The 20,674-nt window shown below is 41.2% G+C and overlaps 2 protein-coding genes across 9 annotated transcripts in view; one reads left to right on the forward strand and one right to left on the reverse strand.

Moving 5' to 3' along the window:
• Window positions 1-20,674, forward strand: part of impdh1b (IMP (inosine 5'-monophosphate) dehydrogenase 1b) — a 145,763-nt gene that overhangs the window by 56,728 nt on the left and 68,361 nt on the right. The window lies entirely within an intron of this gene.
• Window positions 17,951-20,444, reverse strand: fam3c (FAM3 metabolism regulating signaling molecule C). Its single transcript, XM_057856376.1, has 10 exons — window positions 20,297-20,444; window positions 19,878-19,914; window positions 19,681-19,776; window positions 19,574-19,603; window positions 19,381-19,501; window positions 19,171-19,229; window positions 19,030-19,080; window positions 18,874-18,958; window positions 18,673-18,799; window positions 17,951-18,553 (listed from the first exon to the last, which is right to left on the reverse strand). Exons 2-10 carry the CDS (start codon window positions 19,894-19,896, stop codon window positions 18,464-18,466), a joined length of 678 nt encoding a protein of 225 aa, XP_057712359.1. The 5' UTR covers window positions 19,897-19,914; window positions 20,297-20,444; the 3' UTR covers window positions 17,951-18,463.

Below are 20,674 nucleotides of genomic sequence, written 5' to 3' on the forward strand. Positions count from 1 at the left end.
ATAGAGGTTTGTGCACGCTGATATCGCTTTACCATCTTATGTTCCCTGGAATTTGGCCTCCCTGCCAAATAAGTCCATACAAGAACGTCAAAGATCGACCGTTGGTGAATGTTGAGCTTATCTTTCAAGCAGATAAGACTGAAGGTTTTCTTTTTTTTTTTTTTTAATCAAAGGCCTCAGTCACAATGCAGCCTTTGAACATAACATTGAAAGCCCCACCCCCTTGAATAGAAAGATCCAGACACTTCTGGAACTTGCGAGTCAATGAGGGCTCTACCTTCTTTGCATGACGCATGCTTTAAGCAGCCCTTAAAACAGCTGGGGATCAAATCCGGCCACTCCTACACCGGCTGCTGTTCATGACACAAGACAAAGCTGTGTTGTGTATCCGACGGGCATATCAGTGCGAAAAAATTATTATCCTTGTGTGGCTTATCCGTGTAATGCCTTAACCACTGTGAAGTTTTTCCCAAAGTCAGTAACAGTGTTGTTTTCGTGAACAAACAATTTTTTATGACAATGACGAGACGATAACGAGCTAAAAATGTGTTTTGGGAGACTAAAACATAACGAGACTAATGCTAATTTTCATCTGGCAAGACGAGAAGGAGATGAAAATGCGCAATAGTTTCTGTCACATGTTCACAATGTGCGACATTTAATGTGTAGTTAGCTTGCATCATAGCAGTGTCTGGTTGTGTCACTCATGTGACATGCTTTCCAGTCTCCAGGCTTGTAAACACGTACACGCGGTAAGATATGCTTTCTTATCTTGGCCAGAGAGAATATGCAATGTTGCTTTAGGCTTTAAAGGATTGTGCTGATTGATCATCACATAAGTCATTGCTGTAACAGCACCTAATTATCATTTATTTACGTTGATGCGAACCTGTTTGGTATCGAGGACGAAATTGATTTCGCAAATTATACGGACGTCAAGCATAGTCATTTGGGACCGTATATTCGCATTTCGTTGTTCATGCACTGTACACTTATTCAGCATGCTGTTCTCTATATTGTTTTTTTAAATTATTTTCTTTTTAATTAAATTGCCTTCAAGATGACAGATCTGTTCTATGGGTTGGATTTTATCAAGTAAATGTCCCCCAAAATGCGACTTATACTCCGGTGCGACTTATATGTTTTTTTTTCTCTTCGTTGGGCATTTTATGGCTGGTGCGACTTATACTCAGGTGCGACTTGTAGTCCGAAAAATACGGTACTTCAGTGGCTAGAATGGGTCACATGAACAATGCGTCATACAACAAGAAAACTGAAATGTCAGCATAGTTTCATCATACTCTTTTTTTTTTCCATTGTCAAAACGTTTTGTGGTCAGAATGCTTTATATTGTCAGAAAGTACACATTTTGGTAGCGCCATCGTGCCACTTGTGGGAAGTGTTCAGCATTTGTATACCCTGTTATCCTTGTATAGTGAATGTGTGCATCCTGTACGTTAGTCAGTACATGACAGAGAATTCATTTGTGATCATTTATTGAGTGTGTGGGATTAAAGATGATTTTACATGTTCCTGTGCACTCCGACAGGTGTCACAGAATGTGCCCATGTTTGTTTGGAGAGGTATGTGATTACATTTATTTCATTTTAAATTCCATTTTCACTTCATATAGATTGTTTAATATTAGTTTATTCTCCTCAAAATGCCTTGGTTGGATTGCCTCCCTTGATCCCATGGATGCCTGGAATTGAGTAGGGCGTCACATGTTCTTTAATGCTCAGAGTGCAGTTTCAGAACAATTTTTTATGACAATGACGAGACGATAATGAGCTAAAAACGTGTTTTGGGAGACTAAAACATAACGAGGCTAATGCTAATTTTCGTCTGGCAGGACGAGAAGGAGACAAAAATGCGCAATAGTTTCCGTCACATGTTCACAATGTGTGATATTTTATGTGTAGTTAGCTTGCGTCGTAGCAGTGTCTGGTTGTGTCACTCATGTGACATGCTCTCCAGTCTCCAGGCTTGTAAACACGTACACACGGTAAGATATGTTTTGTTATCTTGGCCAGGGAGAATATGCAATGTTGCTTTAGCCTTTAAAGGGTTGTACTGATTGATCATCACACACTAAATGTAATTCGTAACGTTAGCATAGCATTTGCGTTAGCATTAGGCTAATGTTAACAGCGAGCGTCCACTTAAACTCTCGGACAACTTTTTTTGTCTCTTTTACATACAGTTCGTAGCATAAAGGTGGGTATAATTAATTTAAAATAATGTACTGTTTTACTGCTGAGTATGTATTACCCCCAAATTGGCCTTGTAGACGCTACAATATGTACTTATCTGTCAATGTTCATTCAAAATAGTTGGAAACCTTTATTTTTGAAGTAATTTTTACAAAATTTACAGACGAAAACATTTTTAATAAACGTCGTATACAACTACACGAAATTATTCTTTTCGTCAACAAAAACTAGACAAAGACACACATTTTGAGTACTAAAATATGACTAAGACTAATATGTATTATTGTCCAAAAGACTAGGACTAAGACGAAAACCAAAAGAGCTGTCAAAAACAACACTGGTCGGCAGTATGTGTACTTGAGCGGCTAGAATGAGTCACATGAACAATGCGTCATACAACAAGAAAACTCAAATGTCAGCATAGTTTCATTATACTTTTTTTTTTCCCACTGTCAAAAAGTTTTGTTGTCAGAATGTTTTATATTGTCAGAAAGTACACATTTTGGTGGCGCCATCGTGCCACTTGTGGGAAGTGTTCAGCATTTGTATATCCTATTATCCTCGTATAGTGAATGTGTGCATCCTGTACGTTAGTCAGTACATGACAGAGAATTCATTTGTGATCATTTATTGAGTGTGTGGGATTAAAGATGATTTTACATGTTCCTGTGCACTCCGACAGGTGTCACAGAATGTGCCCATGTTTGTTTGGAGAGCTATGTGATTGCATTTATTTCATTTTAAATTCCATTTTCACTTCATATAGATTGTTTAATATTAGTGTATTCCCCTCAAAATGCCTTGGTTGGATTGCCTCCCTTGATCCCATGGATGCTGGAATTGAGTAGGGCGTCACATGTTCTTTAATGCTAAGAGTGCAGTTTCAGAAAATTTTCATCATCACCTTCAGCAATAGGTTTTCTAAATACTATTAGAGGGAAGAAGCAACAACGAAATTATTATTTTCCGCAACCAAGTGTGAAAACATGCCCTTGAACTTCTGTGGCCAAGAACTGTTTGTCCTGTGAAGACACGCCGACCGCAATCAAGGAGGCCGACTGGAGTCACGGGGCATGCCTAGACATGTAGGAGGTGCTGCGGTGGGTCCGCGTCAAGATAATGAAGCCTGTAAAGCTCCGGTTTCGTTTTTGCCTCTGCAACCTTTAAGATGATAATTGGATAAAGGAGTTGAAATATGGTGCTGCTGGGTTCTTTGAGGTCTGTGTATGTGTGTGCCTGTGTGGGTGGAAAACGGGTGTACGCACAGCACATGTGTTGCCATGGTGATGTCCAAAGACATCAAAAACACTTGATAAGGCCGAACAGACCCTGACTCAGGCTGTGTATACATTTACTGTAAACATGTCCTTTAAAAACTAACATAAATGCACGTATACAACAGCAGACAGTAGTGCCAATCTGTAAGGTAAATTTAGCTTAACAGAAGCCTGAAGAAAGTCATGAAAAAGGCACATTATTAAACTGTGGAATGATAGAGAATGAATTAGCTTCACATTTTCTTGGCTTGACCCTTGCTACGACACAATGGTGGTGTTTGTGCGAGGCTACGGAATGTCATACCTTCGCATTCATCCGATATTCTCAACATATGGCTGCCGAGGCTCTTGGGGATGTGGCGACAAAGACAGATAATCTCCAGTTGTCAGCACTGGACCGTATAGAAGCTATATAGAATGACGGAAGACAACAACAACACCCTCCCCACCCCAACTCTTATGATCCACATTCTGACACGCCCCACCCAGAACGCTATATCTAGACTAATTAAATAAGAGGCGGTTGCGGCACTCAGGAAATTGAAGGCCTGCGGGGGCCGTACAGGTGCTGGAAAAGCAAGATGGAACATGACGAAATGAGGGACAATGAAGATGGACTGACAGACTTCCATTAAGTAATATTGGAATAGCCATTTTGAAGTCTGTAGTATAATTAACTTTTAAAGATTCACATTGACTTTCGTATACAGTGGGGCAAATAAGTATTTAGTCAACCACCAATTGTGCAAGTTCTCCTACTTGAAAAGGTTAGAGAGGCCTGTAATTGTCAACATGGGTAAACCTCAACCATGAGAGACAGAATGTGGAAAAAAAAACAGAAAATCACATTGTTTGATTTTTAAAGAATTTATTTCCAAATTAGAGTGGAAAATAAGTATTTGGTAACCTACAAACAGCAAGATTTCTGGCTGTCAAAGAGGTCAAACTTCTTCTAACCTCTTCTAACGCGGTCTAATGAGCCTCCACTCGTTACCTGTATTAATGGCACCTGTTTTAACTCATTATCGGTATAAAAGACACCTGTCCACAACTTTAGTCAGTCACACTCCAAACTCCACTATGGCCAAGACGTAAGAGCTGTCGAAGGACACTAGAGACAAAATTGTAGACCTGCACCAGGGTGGGAAGACTGAATCTGCAATAGGTAAAACGCTTGGTGTAAAGAAATCAACTGTGGGAGCAATTATTAGAAAATGGAAGAAATACAAGACCACTGATAATCTCCCTCGATCTGGGCTCCATGCAAGATGTCACCCCGTGGCGTCAAAATGATAATAAGAATGGTAAGTAAAAATCCCAGAACCACACGGTGGGACCTAGTGAATGACCTACAGAGAGCTTGGACCACAGTAACAAAGGCTACAATCAGTAACACAATGTGCTACCAGGGACTCAAATCCTGCACTGCCAGACGTGTCCCCCTGCTGAAGAAAGTACACGTCCAGGCCCGTCTGCGGTTCGCTAGAGAGCATTTGGATAATCCAGAAGAAGACTGGGAGAATGTGTTATGGTCAGATGAAACCAAAATAGAACTTTTTGGTAAAAACACAGGTTCTCGTGTTTGGAGGAGAAAGAATACTGAATTGCATCCGAAGAACAACATACCCACTGTAAAGCATTGGGATGGAAACATCATTCTTTGGGGCTGTTTTTCTGCAGAGGGACCAGAACGACTAATCTGTGTAAAGGAAAGAATGAATGGGGCCATTTATGGAGAGATTTTGATTAAAAATCTCCTTCCATCAGCAAGGGCATTGAAGATGAGACGTGGCTGGGTCGTTCAGCATGACAATGATCCCAAATACACAGCCAGGGCAACAAAGGGACAGTCTCCAGATCTCAACCCCATAGAAAATCTGTGGAGGGAGTTGAAAGTCCGTGTTGCCCAACGACAGCCCCAAAACATCACTGCTCTAGAGGAGATCTGCATGGAGGAATGGGCCAAAATACCAGCAACAGTGTGTGAAATGCTTGTGAAGAGTTACAGAAAATGTTTGGCCTCCGTTATTGCCAACAAAGGGCACATAACAAAGTATTGAGATGAACTTTTGGTATTGACCAAATACTTATTTTCCATCATGATTTGCAAATAAATTCTTTAAAAATCAAACAATGTGATTTTCTAGGTTTTTTTCCCACATTCTGTCTCTCATGGTTGAGGTTTACCCATGTTGACAAATACAGGCCTCTCTAATATTTTCAAGTGGGATAACTTGCACAATTTGTGGTTGACTAAATACTTATTTGCCCTACTGTAAATATTTTGTCGATGGTGTCTCAAAAGCGCATGCCCAATGTGAAACAAGAAGCCATCCATTTTGGTATGAAGTTGCCTTGTTTAGAGGAATGGAAACCACTGTGGAGGTGGCGCTTCTTGTTTACTTTTACATTCAATTCCTGGCATCTAATCCGCTGCCCGTCAGCAATGTCTCCACTTAGCCAGAAGGTGACAGAGGACGGCAATGGGCTTTGTAAAAAGCTGTTGGCATGCCGCTTAGCACCATTGGAGGCCAAAATGGCCCATTGAAGGACAAGCCGATAGTATCTTCATAGGGGGGCGCACTCTGGTGTTTATCAGTCACCAGATAAGATGTGACGAGATCAGACTGTTTATCCAATGTTTTTTTAATGACCTGCTTTCAGCTTTTCATTCGTGCAGTGACAGCAGCTAATGTTATGCATTGTAATTTGCAAGGCAGAAAGGGAATGGACAAATGCATGAACGAATGAACATAATATATTTTAAAATGTAGGTGAAAAAATTCTTAGTAGCCCCTGGATCTTTTGAAAAATGCAATGTATCCATACAAGGAAAGCACACTAAAAGAAGGATCTTGAATATATTTGTTTATGAAATACGGTCGTTAGGTTCCTGTTAAGCTTATTCTTGTACATGCTGCCCATTTGTGCAAACACAAATGGTTGCATTTACAGCCCAACCCAAAAGGACGCCTGTCAAAGTGGCCAGACACACGTTTGAGTCTAGACTAAATCCATTGTCACCTTACAAGAACAGAGCTCTTTGGCCAGCCATGTGTATTTATGACGGCAATTCCTTGCTTGACATAGTTAGTAAAGTTAGGGACAGTGTTAGCATATTGTAAAACAGGCATACTTTGAAGATTAGTAGGATACTATTGCAAACCTGACTTATTCTTTTTTTGAGATATTTAAATCTGAAGAAATTAGTTTTCCAGCACGTGTATATGAAGGTTAGGTTGTAGATGATCAAAGGTGAGTGTAATTGGTCGAGGCATCGTCATCCAACTGTCGCCATGACTGAACGTCTTTGATGGTGAGAAGTAGAGTTTAAAAATCCATTCCACCTCTTCCATGTTGCAAATATAATTTATTCATCTCCTCCATGGCAAAGTAAGATAAATAGACGCAGATCTTCAATACCAGCACACTCTGAGATGGGCAAAATGACAACATGATGACAGCGCTCGTGGGTCTTTTAGTGGAGTATTTGCAAACACCTCACAAATTCAGGCCTTAGCTGCACTGGCCCTGAGATTGTCCAAGAGGTACTTACAATGCATCTCTGAGAAATATGCTTGAGGACATTTCACAGATCCCACAACTCAGTGATTGCAGTTGGAAGCCATTCGTCTTGTCAAATGCGTCCTTCAGAATTACTTCCAGCCCCATTAATCGGGGAATTAACCAAACCGTCTGATATGCAGGCTCCAAACGCTATCAGGAAGACGTATGAGCAAGGGTTACATTAAATGTGTAATTTTTGGGCGCAACGACATTGATGAATATGCCAGGAAGGATGGTGTGAGGTACAGAGGAGAAAAGCACAAAGGAGAGCGAGACATTACAGTAGCTTGAAGTAGAATCAAAGCATCTGAACCTCATTTAAATAGTGGGGTACTTCTGGTTCGGGATTATACAGGGCAGGGAGTGCTGCCAGGAAATGGTAAAGAACGAAAAATGGAAGGGGGCTGACCTACTTCAAGTGGGAATAAGAATCTGAGAAGAAAATGAAGAAGAGCCTTCTTGCTGTCATCTGCCTAATTCAAACCAGATCTTAATTTCTGCATTTGTATCTATTGGAATCTTACAAAGCCTGATGTCAAAATGTTACAGGAGTTCAACAAAACATGGGCCAACCCTTTATCATGATGCATGCTACTGCTTGAAGTTTTTTGACAGAATTTTGAGTGTCAGTGGTTTTTTTCCATTTGCATCCTTGATCTTCTTTCCGACATTCATTGACATCACCACATATTTATTTGCATAAACTTTACATACAAATAGTTGGTGTTGCATTCCTTTGTACCTTTCCCAGTAGGAGTTGAAATCACCCTCCCGTTTTTTTTTTCCTGTAACGCTGCATTAGTGGAACACAGAGACACCCGCTGTCCGACAAAACCAAGTGATCATCTGACGGCGCGGCCGGGCTAATCCATCTGTCTCACTAACCGAGCGTTCGTTCATCTTGTTGACGTGATTTTCCATACTTCCTACATTCCTGGAATACTTAATCCATATGTAATTAAATGTCACATCTTTTACACGACAGGAGATTAATAGTTGGCAAGGTGAAACAAATATTGACCGGGGGAACCTGCTCAGATGCATAGCTGAGGCCTGAGGGAATGTCTTCATCTTTGTTCTGTTTGATGGATCTGGCAATGAGATGGAAACATCAGGAGGGTCTTTAATCTTCAAGTGTGAATGCACATCAGCCATATTATCCTGGAGAAGAAGCAGGGATGCATATAAATACATCCCGTCAAGAGATATATTGTCTTTAACTGTCGAGACATTGAAAACCCCGTAGGGGTCATGCATGAAGTCATAAATATAGCAACATTATAGTATTCCATTCATGGAATGCATGTGACAAGAGCAACGCAAAAATATCTTAGTCGTGAACAACCTTGCTCAAAACAACAACAACAACTGGCCGGGTCATTTCAAATTGCTCAGATTGCAAAACATGCGTGAGATTTACAGGAATAGAGTGATAGGTGGCAAAGGTGCGCCCGGACAAATCTTGCAGAATCATTAACACAAGGGTGTAGCGGCATAGTGAGAATACAATCACAGTAATATAATCTGCTAGATCAAAGTCGGGGAACTGGAGGTCAAAAGCTACATTCCAATTAAAAAACCTTTGGCCACTTCAAAGGCCAAACAATCCCAATTTGGATGGATCGTCACACCAATGTTGGCAAACCTGTTATCATTTCTTGGCATTCAAATATAATGACTAAACCACACAATCCTTCATATTTGTTAGCATGTGAACTGTTGTCACAATACGTCGCCAATGTCATTGCGTCATGCGCTGTTCGCTCCAGATAAGATCTTGAAAGAGGATCTCTGCGGCCCCTCCTCCTGCATCACTTTGCTTCCATCTGGGAAATAACGGACCGAGCGGAGAGCGCCATGATGTCATCCCTTCGATCGATGGCGCCGCGGGGCCGACTTGATGTGCGTTCTGCTAAATTTATTAGCGTCACACGCCGACGGGAGTCTCTCGGGTAAAAGCGAGTGGCTGCTTTTGAGCTGGTGGTGGGAGCTTCTAATACTGTAGAAGACATGGCACGTGGGCCAAGTGTCAATACAGCAATCACAGGCCCATGGCTTTAGATAAATCGACACAGGCCCCGTTAGTTATTGCAGAACCACACTGAAGGACACTAACACTAATGAAGTTGTTTTAACTCTTCAAGAAAGACTTTCTACAAGGTTTTAGGGGGAACCTGTGAAATCCATCCATCGGTTTCACAATTTATGTCATTAGTCTGTCTGCTCACGGCCATGCAAAGGTATAAGATTATAAATGATACAAGCCCTGACCTCAGAAATCTTATGAATAAGTGATAAAGCCATCACAGGGCCATGCACCAGGGACAAGTGAATGGAAGGATGGAATCTAAACAGGCTTACTGTTTGTACGCTACTTTAAATACTTTTTTATATTTTATTTCATGGTGCCAACTTGAATATTAATTACAACAGTGGCAAAATCTGTACAGTATGGAAAGCATTAAGAAAAATGCTGTAGCTTTACAACATGCGTTGGTGTATACATGCACACTTGCTTTATGTAATGTGTGGGCTTTGGAGGCTGAAGCTATCATTGGAGGTGAGCCAAGGGTGCGGGTAAAAAAAAAAATGTCGGACAGAGATTACCGGAATGTAGAGTCTATCAGCTTCCCGAAGCATACCGAGTGTCACAGCTAAAGGGATAACTCTGATGGGGTCTCGTTGAGGGAATATGGGATTTACGCGAATGGTGAAAGAGGATGGCTATGACCTGTCCTGTGTGTCTAAGTGTGTGCGTCGTTCCTTGATGCGTAGGGGTTATCAGGGTTGTCGCATTTCTTAGCAGAAATGGTCACGCTTTGTTAAAGCTAATTATCTGTCGAAGAGCGATGTAAAGGTGACCTTCATGCATAGTAACAAGAATGACACACGGGTATACAGTGGGGCAAATATTATGGTCAATCACCGATTGTGCAAGTTCTCCTACTTGAAAATATTAGGGAGGCATGTAATTGTCAACATGGGTAAACTTCAAAACCATGAGAGACAGAATGTGAAAAAAAAAACCAACAGAAAATCACATTTTTTGATTTTTAAAGAATCTATTTCCAAATTCGAGTGGAAAATAAGTATTTGGTCACCTACAAGCAAGCAAGATTTTTGGCTGTCAAAGAGGTCTAATTTCTTCTAACGAGGTCTAACGAGGCTCCACTCGTTACCCGTTTTGATGTTACCTGTTTTAATTCATTATCGGTATAAAAGACACCTGTCCACAACCCCAGTCAGTCACACTCCAAACTCCACTATGGCCAAGACCAAAGAGCTGTCTGCAATAGGTAAAACATTTGGTGTAAGGAAATCAACTGTGGGAGCAAATATTAAAAATTGGAAGACATACAAAACCACTGATAAGCTCCCTCCATCTGGGGCTCCATGCAAGATCTCACCCCGTGGCGTCAAAATGATAACAAGAACGGTGAGCAAAAATCCCAGAACCACACGGGGGGGACCTACACACACAGTAACACAATGCGCCGCCAGGGACTCAAATCCTGCACTGCCAGACGTGTCCCCCTGCTGAGGCCAGTACACGTCCAGGCCTGTCTGCAGTTGAAAATGAGACGTGGCTGGGTCTTTCAGCATGCCAATGGTCCCAAACACACAGCCAAGGCAACAAAGGAGTAGCTTCGTAAGAAGCAGTCTCTAGATCTCAACCTCATAGAAAATCTGTGGAGGGAGTTAAAAGTCCGTGTTGTCCAACGACAGCCCCAAAACATTACTGTTCTAGAGGAGATCTGCATGGAGGAATGGGCCAAAATACCAGCAACAGTGTGTGAAAAGCTTGTGAAGAGTTACAGAAAACGTTTGGCCTCCGTTATTGCCAACAAAGGGTACATAACGTTTTGAGATTAACTTTTGGTATTAACCAAATACTGATTTTCCACCATTTGCAAATAAATTCAAACAATGTGATTTTCTGCTTTTTATCCACATTCTGTCTCTCATGGTTGAGGTTTACCCATGTTGCGAATTACAGGCCTCTCTAATATTTTCAAGTGGGAGAACTTGCACAGTTAGTGGTTGACTAAATACTTATTTGCCCCGCTGTAAATCCGCACAGCAATATTACAGTTAAGCTAGTTTACCAGATGACACCATAAATATAACCTAGCCGCTTCCCCTGAGATGCTAACTTTCCCGAATTCGTCAGTAACCCGCATACAGACATCTCTTGAGGGTAGGTCAAAAAGTGCATTGGGCAGGGGTAGAACTCCATTGACCCACATTGCTGACATCATCAACAATGAGCATTTGATGAGTGTCCACGCACACACACACGCCAGGCCTTGTCACTGAACAACAAAACGCTCGACAAATCAACGTGCATCTGTCTCGCCGTCATAATAGCCAGCTTGTTATTAGCCGGCTAGCCCCGACCCCTGGCTGGGCAGTCCGCCGAGGCCTCAAAAGGGCCTCTTTATTTGTGTGCTGTGCCAAACAAGGCTGGCACAGAACTGGAACGGCGTGGGCGCGTGGGAAAAGCGTGGCTCCTCTCGTGATCCGAGACAATACGCTTGAAAAGTCTGTAAACACAAGTGAACACAAGCAACCGATGAAAAGTCCCTGTTGTTTTTTTCCCCCCAAAATACAGGACATAGGATGACCAAATAAATTAAGTCATAATACCTGATCATCTAGTTAAATTATATTCATGCGTAAAGCGGGGAACATGAATTTGACCTGGATGATTTTTCAATTACATTAGTAGCCTTGTGGAACATGGACAAGGTGGAACATTGAGTGTATTCATCAACGGGGCCGTCACAGGAGCATGTGAATTGGCCTTTTAAGATTGGCTGCACACCAACTGACCTCTGGACAACGCACACAGATATGCACAATTCTAGTTGCCTCATAGACACTTGGTTCCTCAAACTCTTCTGAAATCATATGCAAGTTGTCTTCTCTAATCAAAACAACACTTGACCAAAAGCAGAAGTTGGGCTTCCTCAGTTTCACAACAAAGAAACAATAGCGTTGGTGATCAGGTTAGATGTATACATTGATACACGTGATATACTTAAGCAAGAGAAATGGACGAGCCAGATAGCAGAACTGAAAGCCTTGTCGTTTTTAGCGCACATCTGTGCTCAATCTCCGGTTCCAGATCCTCATCTTGTACTAACCTCAATAACAACCTGATTTCTCAATACAATTTGCACTTTAACCCCAAGGACACTACGAGCTTTTAGATACAATTGGAGCTTAAATCGTTACTCAATGCGCTTGCTTGTGAATGCAGTGAAAGTGAGATCCTCAGGGACAATATGTTGTGTGCCTCTCGAATGGCTTATACTTGCATTAGCCCCTCAAAAAACTGCAGGGAATCCAGGAATGTTATTAATATGTATACATGTATATCATTGCTGAAATATCATGCAAAGCAATGCTTGATATCTATCCATCAGTACAGTTGTAAATTAAGGCTACAGTGGGGCAAATAAGGATATAGTCAACCACCAATTGTGCAAGTTCTCCTACTTGAAAAGATTAGAGAGGCCTGTAATTGTCAACATGGGTAAACCTCAACCATGAGAGACAGAATGTGGAGAAAAAAACAGAAAAATACATTGTTTGATTTTTAAAGAATTTATTTCCAAATTACAGTGTAAAATAAGTATTTGGTCACCTACAAACAAGCAAGATTTCTGGCTGTCAAAGAGGTCTAACTTCTAACGCGGTCTAACGGGGCTCCACTCATTACCTGTATTAATGGCACCTGTTTTAACTCATTATCGGTATCAAAGACACCTGTCCACAACCTCAGTCAGTCACACCCCGAACTTTATTATGGATAAGACCAAAGAGCTGTCGAAGGACACCAGAGACAAAATTGTAGACCTGCACCAGGCTGGGAAGACTGAATCTGCAATAGGTAAAACGCTTAGTGTAAAGAAATCAACTGTGGGAGCAATTATTAGAAAATGGAAGACATACAAGACCACTGATAATCTCCCTCGATCTGGGGCTCCATGCAAGATCTCACCCCGTGGCGTCAAAATGATAACAAGAACAGTGAGAAAAAAATCCCAGAACCACACGGGGGGACCTACTGAATGACCTACAGAGAGCTGGGACCACAGTAACAAAGGCTACTATCAGTAGCACAATGCGCCGCCAGGGACTCAAATCCCGCACTGCTAGACGTGTCCCCCTTCTGAGGCCAGTACACGTCCAGGCCCGTCTGCAGTTCGCGAGAGAGCATTTGGATGATCCAGAAGAGGACTGGGAGAATGTGTTATAGTCAGATGAAACCAAAATAGAACTTTTTCGTAAAAACACAGGTTCTCGTGTTTGGAGGAGAAAGAATACTGAATTGCATCCGAAGAACACCACACCCACTGTGAAGCATGGGGTTGGAAACATCATGCTTTGGGACTGTTTTTCTGCAAAGGGACCAGGACGACTGATCTGTGTAAAGGAAAGAATGAATGGGGCCATGTATCAAGAGATTTTGAGTGAAAATCTCCTTCCATCAGCAAGGGCATTGAAGATGAGACGTGGCTGAGTCTTTCAGCATGACAATGATCCCAAACACACAGCCAGGGCAACAAAGGAGTGGCTTCGCAAGAAGCATTTCAAGGTCCTGGAGTGGCATAGCCAGTGTCCAGATCTTGACCCCATAGAAAATCTGTGGAGGGAGTTGAAAGTCCGTGTTGCCCAACGACAGCCCCAAAACATCACTGCTCTAGAGGAGATCTGCATGGAGGAATGGGCCAAAATACCAGCAACAGTGTGTGAAAAGCTTGTGAAGAGTAACAGAAAACATTTGGCCTCTGTTATTGCCAAAAAAGGGTACATAACAAAGTATTGAGATGAACTTTTGGTATTGACCAAAAACTTATTTTCCACCATGATTTGCAAATAAATTCTTTAAAAATCAAACAATGTGATTTTCTGTTTTTTTTTTTGTACACATTCTGTCTCTCATGGTTGAGGTTTACCCATGCTGACAATTACAGGCCTCTCAAATATTTTCAAGTGGGAGAACTTGCACAATTAGTGGTTGACTAAATACTTATTTGCCCCACTGTATGTTTAAGTACAGTACGACTCTGCAGGACTGGGCTAGCATCCGCTCTAGTATGCTATAATTATCAGCTGACATGTTCCTATTACTGGAGATAGCAGATCCCTGAGAAAATCACGGGTTTGAATGTGAGGTGGCATAATAATGTAAATGGAGATCTATTTTTCCAGTCTTTTAAGATGGGCTCTGAGGCCTCATGCTGAAAACAATTCCCACCCAGTTGTTTGTGTTTGCTCCATCCGGTAATGAGATTTATTCTTGATTGAATTTAAGGAATTCTCACGCTGTATGACCAAAAGGAACCGCTGGGTGGAGCTGGCTTGGGTGGTAGCCAAGCAGTGTAGGGTTACGGCACAGCTCACGTATCACCTTTGTTATGAAGGGCAGGGATCAGGAAAGTTGTGTGTGCGCGCCCGAACAAACAAAGGTATGTGCACAAGAAATGAAAACACACAAAAATAAAGCCGTGGCAAAAGGGGAACAGGTTTGACCAACCCTCACGAAATATCTACCCAATTTCCACACCCACTGACACATATTTTATCACACACCTGCTTGTTTTGCCAAAGGTCCCGCCTCCCTCCTCGGCTCACCTGGCGTCAGGTGATTCTGATTGGTTGATGAAGTATGAAGATGAAGACACCCTCCAAAAGTTCACTGACCTCCATGTTTACCCTTAGGATTACACTGTTCACGCAGAAGAACACACTGTGTGAGGGGGTTCAAATTGTTGACATTTATTAAGTTTCCTTTATGTTATACTCAAAATGCTCAGAATTTCAGTGAAAATTCATCCCCCGAAGCCTTTCTTTTTACAACATAAAATTTGGTCGGTATGAATTCCCTGGTACTATAGTAATATTTAGAGTAAGAGAAGGAGCACATGTGACATTTATTCACCGTATACGTCGGAGATGTTTGTACAGGAGCGGGGTGAAGTGCAACATACCATCACCTACAATGTATACAGTTCACGCGATGGACTCTTGTGGAAAGTCAATTCAGAACCCAGCCATGTAAAAGTCCCATCACGTGTTCTAAAAGTGTCGAGCTTTATATTGAGCAGATCATAACATTGGCTGCGTGGAGATTTCTCGGTAATCTGCTCTGGAAAATTATGTAAAATTTCATGTGAATTTGCTCAGAATTTGTAGATTTGCAGATGAAAAGTGTTAATTTCAACCAGGCTTGCCAAGCAAGGCGTTTGTTCCCCATGTAGGCATTCTCCTTAAACCCCGCAGACGTGATCATTGCTGACATTTCCACTACTGTGTACTATGTTGTGCTGAGCTGCTCGTCTAGACTGTTGCATAATGAATGGAGACCCCTTTGGTGGTCGGCCCACGTGCTTGTAGGATTGAAGAAAATAGTCCGAAATTACACTTTTACGGAGGATGACTTTGTCCTGTGCAGCGTTTTTCAAGCATTTTGTAACAAATTCCTGCTCAAACAAAATACTTAACTCTCCTTTAGTTTATTTATTCACAGTATCCATTTAATCCACTGTAGCATCATGCTCAGCAACTTCACTCACTTCATAGTTTCCTACATTTTTTATAGGGATATATTCATGCATGTGTGTCGGCGTGAAGCCATCCACATGATCAGATATCGATCAGGCTGAGTGTCTGTCTGTGCTGAGGTCAGCAGCCTTTTCCCACAGATTATACACTGTGGAAACGCAGCTGTCTACTTTGCCGTGTGTATATGTGTTGGGGGGAGGGAATTACAGGATTGGAATGGAAGGCAAGAGCATGAAGGTTATTAAGGAGGGGCTATAAAAGGGGGGCATTTTAGTAACCCCACTGGAAAAAAATACTTTTTGAAATGGTAAACATAAGGGTGGGGCTCAGTTCGGGGTTCCGCTATCAGATGAAGGCCAGATTAGAGGAGCGGCTATGTGGATTTTAATGTAGTAACCGCCAGTGTTTATTTTAGGGAAGGAAGAAAATGGATGGCAGGTGGGTGTTGGGAACCAAAACATGAAGTGAATTTGCTGTAATTAAGCCAAAAGAGTAGACTCAACATAAACATAAGCACTAAAGCAGATTATTTGTCGGGAATAAAGTGAACATCTGATAACAATAAAGGGTTATATCTCCAAGAACAATATTTTTCTGTGTGAAAAATATTTATCGAGCAACTATGAGTGTTTTTTTAAAGTGTCAATATTGATATGAAGTCATTTCTTTTTAGGAACGAGGTGAAATACAAGTAAAATTAATCATTATTATATAGAATTAAAAGGGTAAATAAAACTATAAACGTACAGTGCCCTCCATAATTATTGGCACCCCTGAAAAACGTGTTTTTTAGCTTCTAATATTTTTTTAAATTCAAATAATATGGGACCTTAATGGAAAAAAAGAGAAAAATCCAACCTTCAATACAAGTGCATTCATTCAGTGGGGAAAAAATCCCACATAAAGAAAAAATTATTTGACATCAAATAATGTGTGTCACAATTATTAGCACCCCTGGTGTTAATACTTTGTACAACCCCCTTTTGCCAACAAAACAAGGTCTGGGGACTGAGATGGCCATGGGAGGAGCTTGATTTTGTGTCTGGTGAACCATTTCTGTGTAGATTTGGCCATATGTTTAGGGTCAGTGTCTTGCTGAAAGACCCAGTGACGACCCATCTTCAGCTTTTGGGCAGAGGGCAACAGATTTTGATATAAAATGTCGGGGTATTTCAAAGCATTCATGATGCCATGCACCCTAACAAGGTTCCCAGAGCCTTTGGAAGCGAAACAGCCCCACAGCATCACTGACCCACCCCCCCTACTTCACAGTGGGTATGAGGTGCTTTTCAGCATGCGGATCTTTCTTGGCACACCAGACCCACTTTGAGTGTTTGTTGCCAAAAAGCTCAATCTTGGTCTCATCTGACCAAAGCACACGGTCCCAGTTGAAGCCTGGAACCGTGTGTATTTTTGTATGAGAGGGCACTGTATATTGAATATTATTATTATAGTTAATTAGTTTTATGTGAAAAATGCCATATTACTTGCCCCCCAAAAAAACCCTACAGTAAGATACAATAAACCGGTGTTTTGTTGACGTGAAATTAGGTTTGACATTGGAGTTTTTTTGGCATGTGTGGAGGTTGTTTTGGTCCAGTTGCTGTGCAGCAGGGTTAAGTTGACCCTCTGGGTCAGAGTCCAGAGGTGAGGGTTCAAACCTTGGCTGAACTCTGGTGTAATGGCCATCTTTGTTTAGCACACAGAGAAAAAGGGAAGAAGTAGTACAACCCTCTTCTCTTTATGGTTGCTCATTGAGCGCAACACTGGGGTTTCACCTATATTGCATCAACTAGTGTGCCCTATGAAGTCCATTGGCTGGTCATACGTGCAATTCCCTCATAAATGCATTTGTTAAACTTGTTGATGTTAGGCATCTGAGTTGAGCGTGCAGGTTAGAGCGTTGTGATTTTTTTCCAATTCCTTGGGAATGCAGCACATAAGGGATGCAAAAAATATACCAGGAAAAAAATCATAACGCATATTTCTCTCTATTCACTTAATTTAATCTAAAGGTGTATTTTCTGATAGATCAACCGAATGCAATGCAATTAAGATATGAAAATTATAAAAATAGTTGTGAATAGTGTAAGTTGTATCCGTTGAGGTACAAGTTTTACCAGAATGCCTTTGGCGACGCCCTGTGGTTATATATTGCGTAACTGCTGCTTTTTCCGCCAACATTTATGTTGCTTTATTGCCATCTAGCGACAATTTTTAGATATTGCATAACAATTTCCCTTCGTCGTATGAGTACAAAATGGAATAGCGAGAGCACCACCAAACGTGAATAAAACCATATAAAAAGCTTTAATTTGAGATTTAGACATAAAATAAAAAATTTTTTTAAAGTCAGTGTCGTTTATGCTCTTTTTTAGAGCCACATTATAACCGAAGAAAAGTGACAGTTTTCACGTGATTTTTTTTTTTAAACCACTTGCAAATAAAGATTTGAGAAGATTACCTAAGAATACTTAATCATAAACATTATATACTGACTGTTTGTGTAACAACGAACTCAAGTAAACCATCCAGCAACAAACAAACATTGTTCATAGAATTAATTTAAACTCTTCATAATAAAATATATTTACATAGTTCACAGTGGCGTTGGTACACTTCGGTTCACGGAGAAGGCGGGTTAGCAGGCTGAGCAGACAGTCCAATCATTAAAATGCTGATAAAAATACTACAACTACATTAAGGTTCGACGGTATTGCAGCAGATACTGTAAGTCCCTTCTTTATCTGTGAGCTCCACCTAGGCGTTACCACTGTGAGCTCTTTGGAAGATTGTCAGCGGCAGGGCTCAAATGGAGTGCGTGAGACAGGGTCAGTCTTCCCTCCGTGGCACGCAGCCTTCCATCTCCAGGACCTCGGGCCAGCCCTCGAACTTGTTGGTTTCTGCATTGTTCTTGATGTGCTGCCACAAATGACATGAACAAAATAACCCTCCCTTGAATCTCCTATGCTTGGTGTTTAAAAGCTATCTCCCCAAAACCACAGATGAGCTCTGCAATTCAAGAGTTCAGCGTACACTACCTGCTCAAATGGACTCTTGGTCTTGATCCCTTTCCCTCCAACAAAGAGCCAGTTATCCCGGAAGCCCAACTTATTGATAACTGAGCTTCCCAGGTCGGCGATCAGCTTCCGGGCTTCGTCATTAAGTCTGAAGAAAAATGAACAAAATGTCATCCGTTAACAGCGGTGGTTTGTGCACGTGATGACAAAGTGGTGGTATACTTAGTAGAGGGATCATCGAAGGAGGCCATCATGACCACCGTCCCTTCCTCGATTCCCTTCAGGAATTGGATGAGGGGGGCGACGTCTAGGACAGGATGAATTTACACTTTTCTGTGCTGACGTTTTTTAAATTCTAAAAACTAATACAACACTCACTTCCTGCCCACATGTCAAAGGAATCAGTCTTGTACACTTCTCCCGTTCTTCCTGTGTAACAAGTAAATGTACAACGGGCTGTTCATTGTTGCAGGCAAACGTGTTATTATTTTTTATTTAAATGCGAATAGGCGGCGTTACCATTGACAAGAGCAATGTTGATTCCTCGTCCCACGTTGTTCTTCACGGTGCTCATAATTCTGCAAAGATTTAGAGTATATCAATGAGATGTGTGTGGGGAAGAGCTATTGTTTGACTTGATAGCACGCCTGCTTATATAAACACCATAATAAAACATTAAGACATGTGCTGAATTGCATTGACGATGACAGCCAAGTCGTAATATCTTACGTTTTGTCTTCAAGGCACATTTTGGGTCCAACCACGCTAGCCGCGCCACTCGCCATCTTAAAAGCGAAATGTTTTTCCGGACACGCCTTGGAAAGCCCGCATTTGTGTTGAACTGGTTTGGCTGTTGAGTGATGATAGCTTTTCACTTCAGTGATCAAATGTCAGCAAGTCTAAATACGCAAAATATACTTACCCACTTCGTTCACTAGATTCACCGATACATCTGAAAGATTTTTAAAAATAAGTTCAAGTGATTTTAGCATTTATATGGCCAACCTTCCTGTTCTAACGCTCACTCACCTCTCTGCCAGAAGTCCGTCCTTATCTCCATAAAATGGAGTATCAGACAAATGACGATGGTGAGCGTGGAGAGAAGTGCTGCCAACTTCAAAATACCTGAAAAAAGATACGTATTTGGTTCGTGGATAGTTGATACTTTGTCTCACACAAAAAGAAGAAACCCCAGAATAAGGAAAAAAACTATAAGGTGTATAAACCTCCTGTCCGCAGCATCATAAATCCACTTCGGCCAACCTGAAACACACACCCGTATTTTTTTTAAACAGTTAACCAGCTGCCACTTTATTATTTATTCCAACTTCTAGTTGGTTAACTGTCACCCAGAGTTTGATGGTACTATAGTGTCATCTTTCCGAGTGTCAGCATTATATCTGAATCCACACTTATAAATCCGTGTTGACGAAAAATTTAAACGAACCTTATCCATAACCATAAAATACATGACTACAATGACTATTATTTAAGTACAAATTAAGGAACCTCGTTACGTTTTTTAAACGGACTTTCTTCCGCCATCGTAAACAGTAAAAAGCAATCAAGTGATAACTCTATTTTCATTTTTATTTTTCCTAAAATGAAAATTGCTACACTTTGATGAATGGTATGGTGGACTTACCAGTTAGACAAAATAAGCACTGTGACAAGACGTTCGCAGTCTCGAATCCAGAAGTAACGCCTGAGCTGCTCTCGTAAAACAGAGCGCTCCCTCTGACACAAACAGGCTATCAAAATATGAGCGGTTTGTTGATTCTTTCAAAAACTAAAAACACAAATCCAAAAATCGTTGCGGTGAAAGAATATGTGGATTATTGTCTTGAAATGTATTGCCTTTATTCAGTGCGACATAGTGAGACATCGTTTTAAATAAATGAATCTTGCTTACTTCCGCATTTTTATTCTTCGTTTAATTTAATAGAGGTACATGATACCATAGCGCCTCCATCAGGTTCTAAACAGAATAAAATGCAGCAAAGCTTTATTTAAACTTCACATT

This window comes from Corythoichthys intestinalis, chromosome 13 (assembly GCF_030265065.1).
Source record: "Corythoichthys intestinalis isolate RoL2023-P3 chromosome 13, ASM3026506v1, whole genome shotgun sequence".
NCBI classification, from domain to species: domain Eukaryota; kingdom Metazoa; phylum Chordata; class Actinopteri; order Syngnathiformes; family Syngnathidae; genus Corythoichthys; species Corythoichthys intestinalis.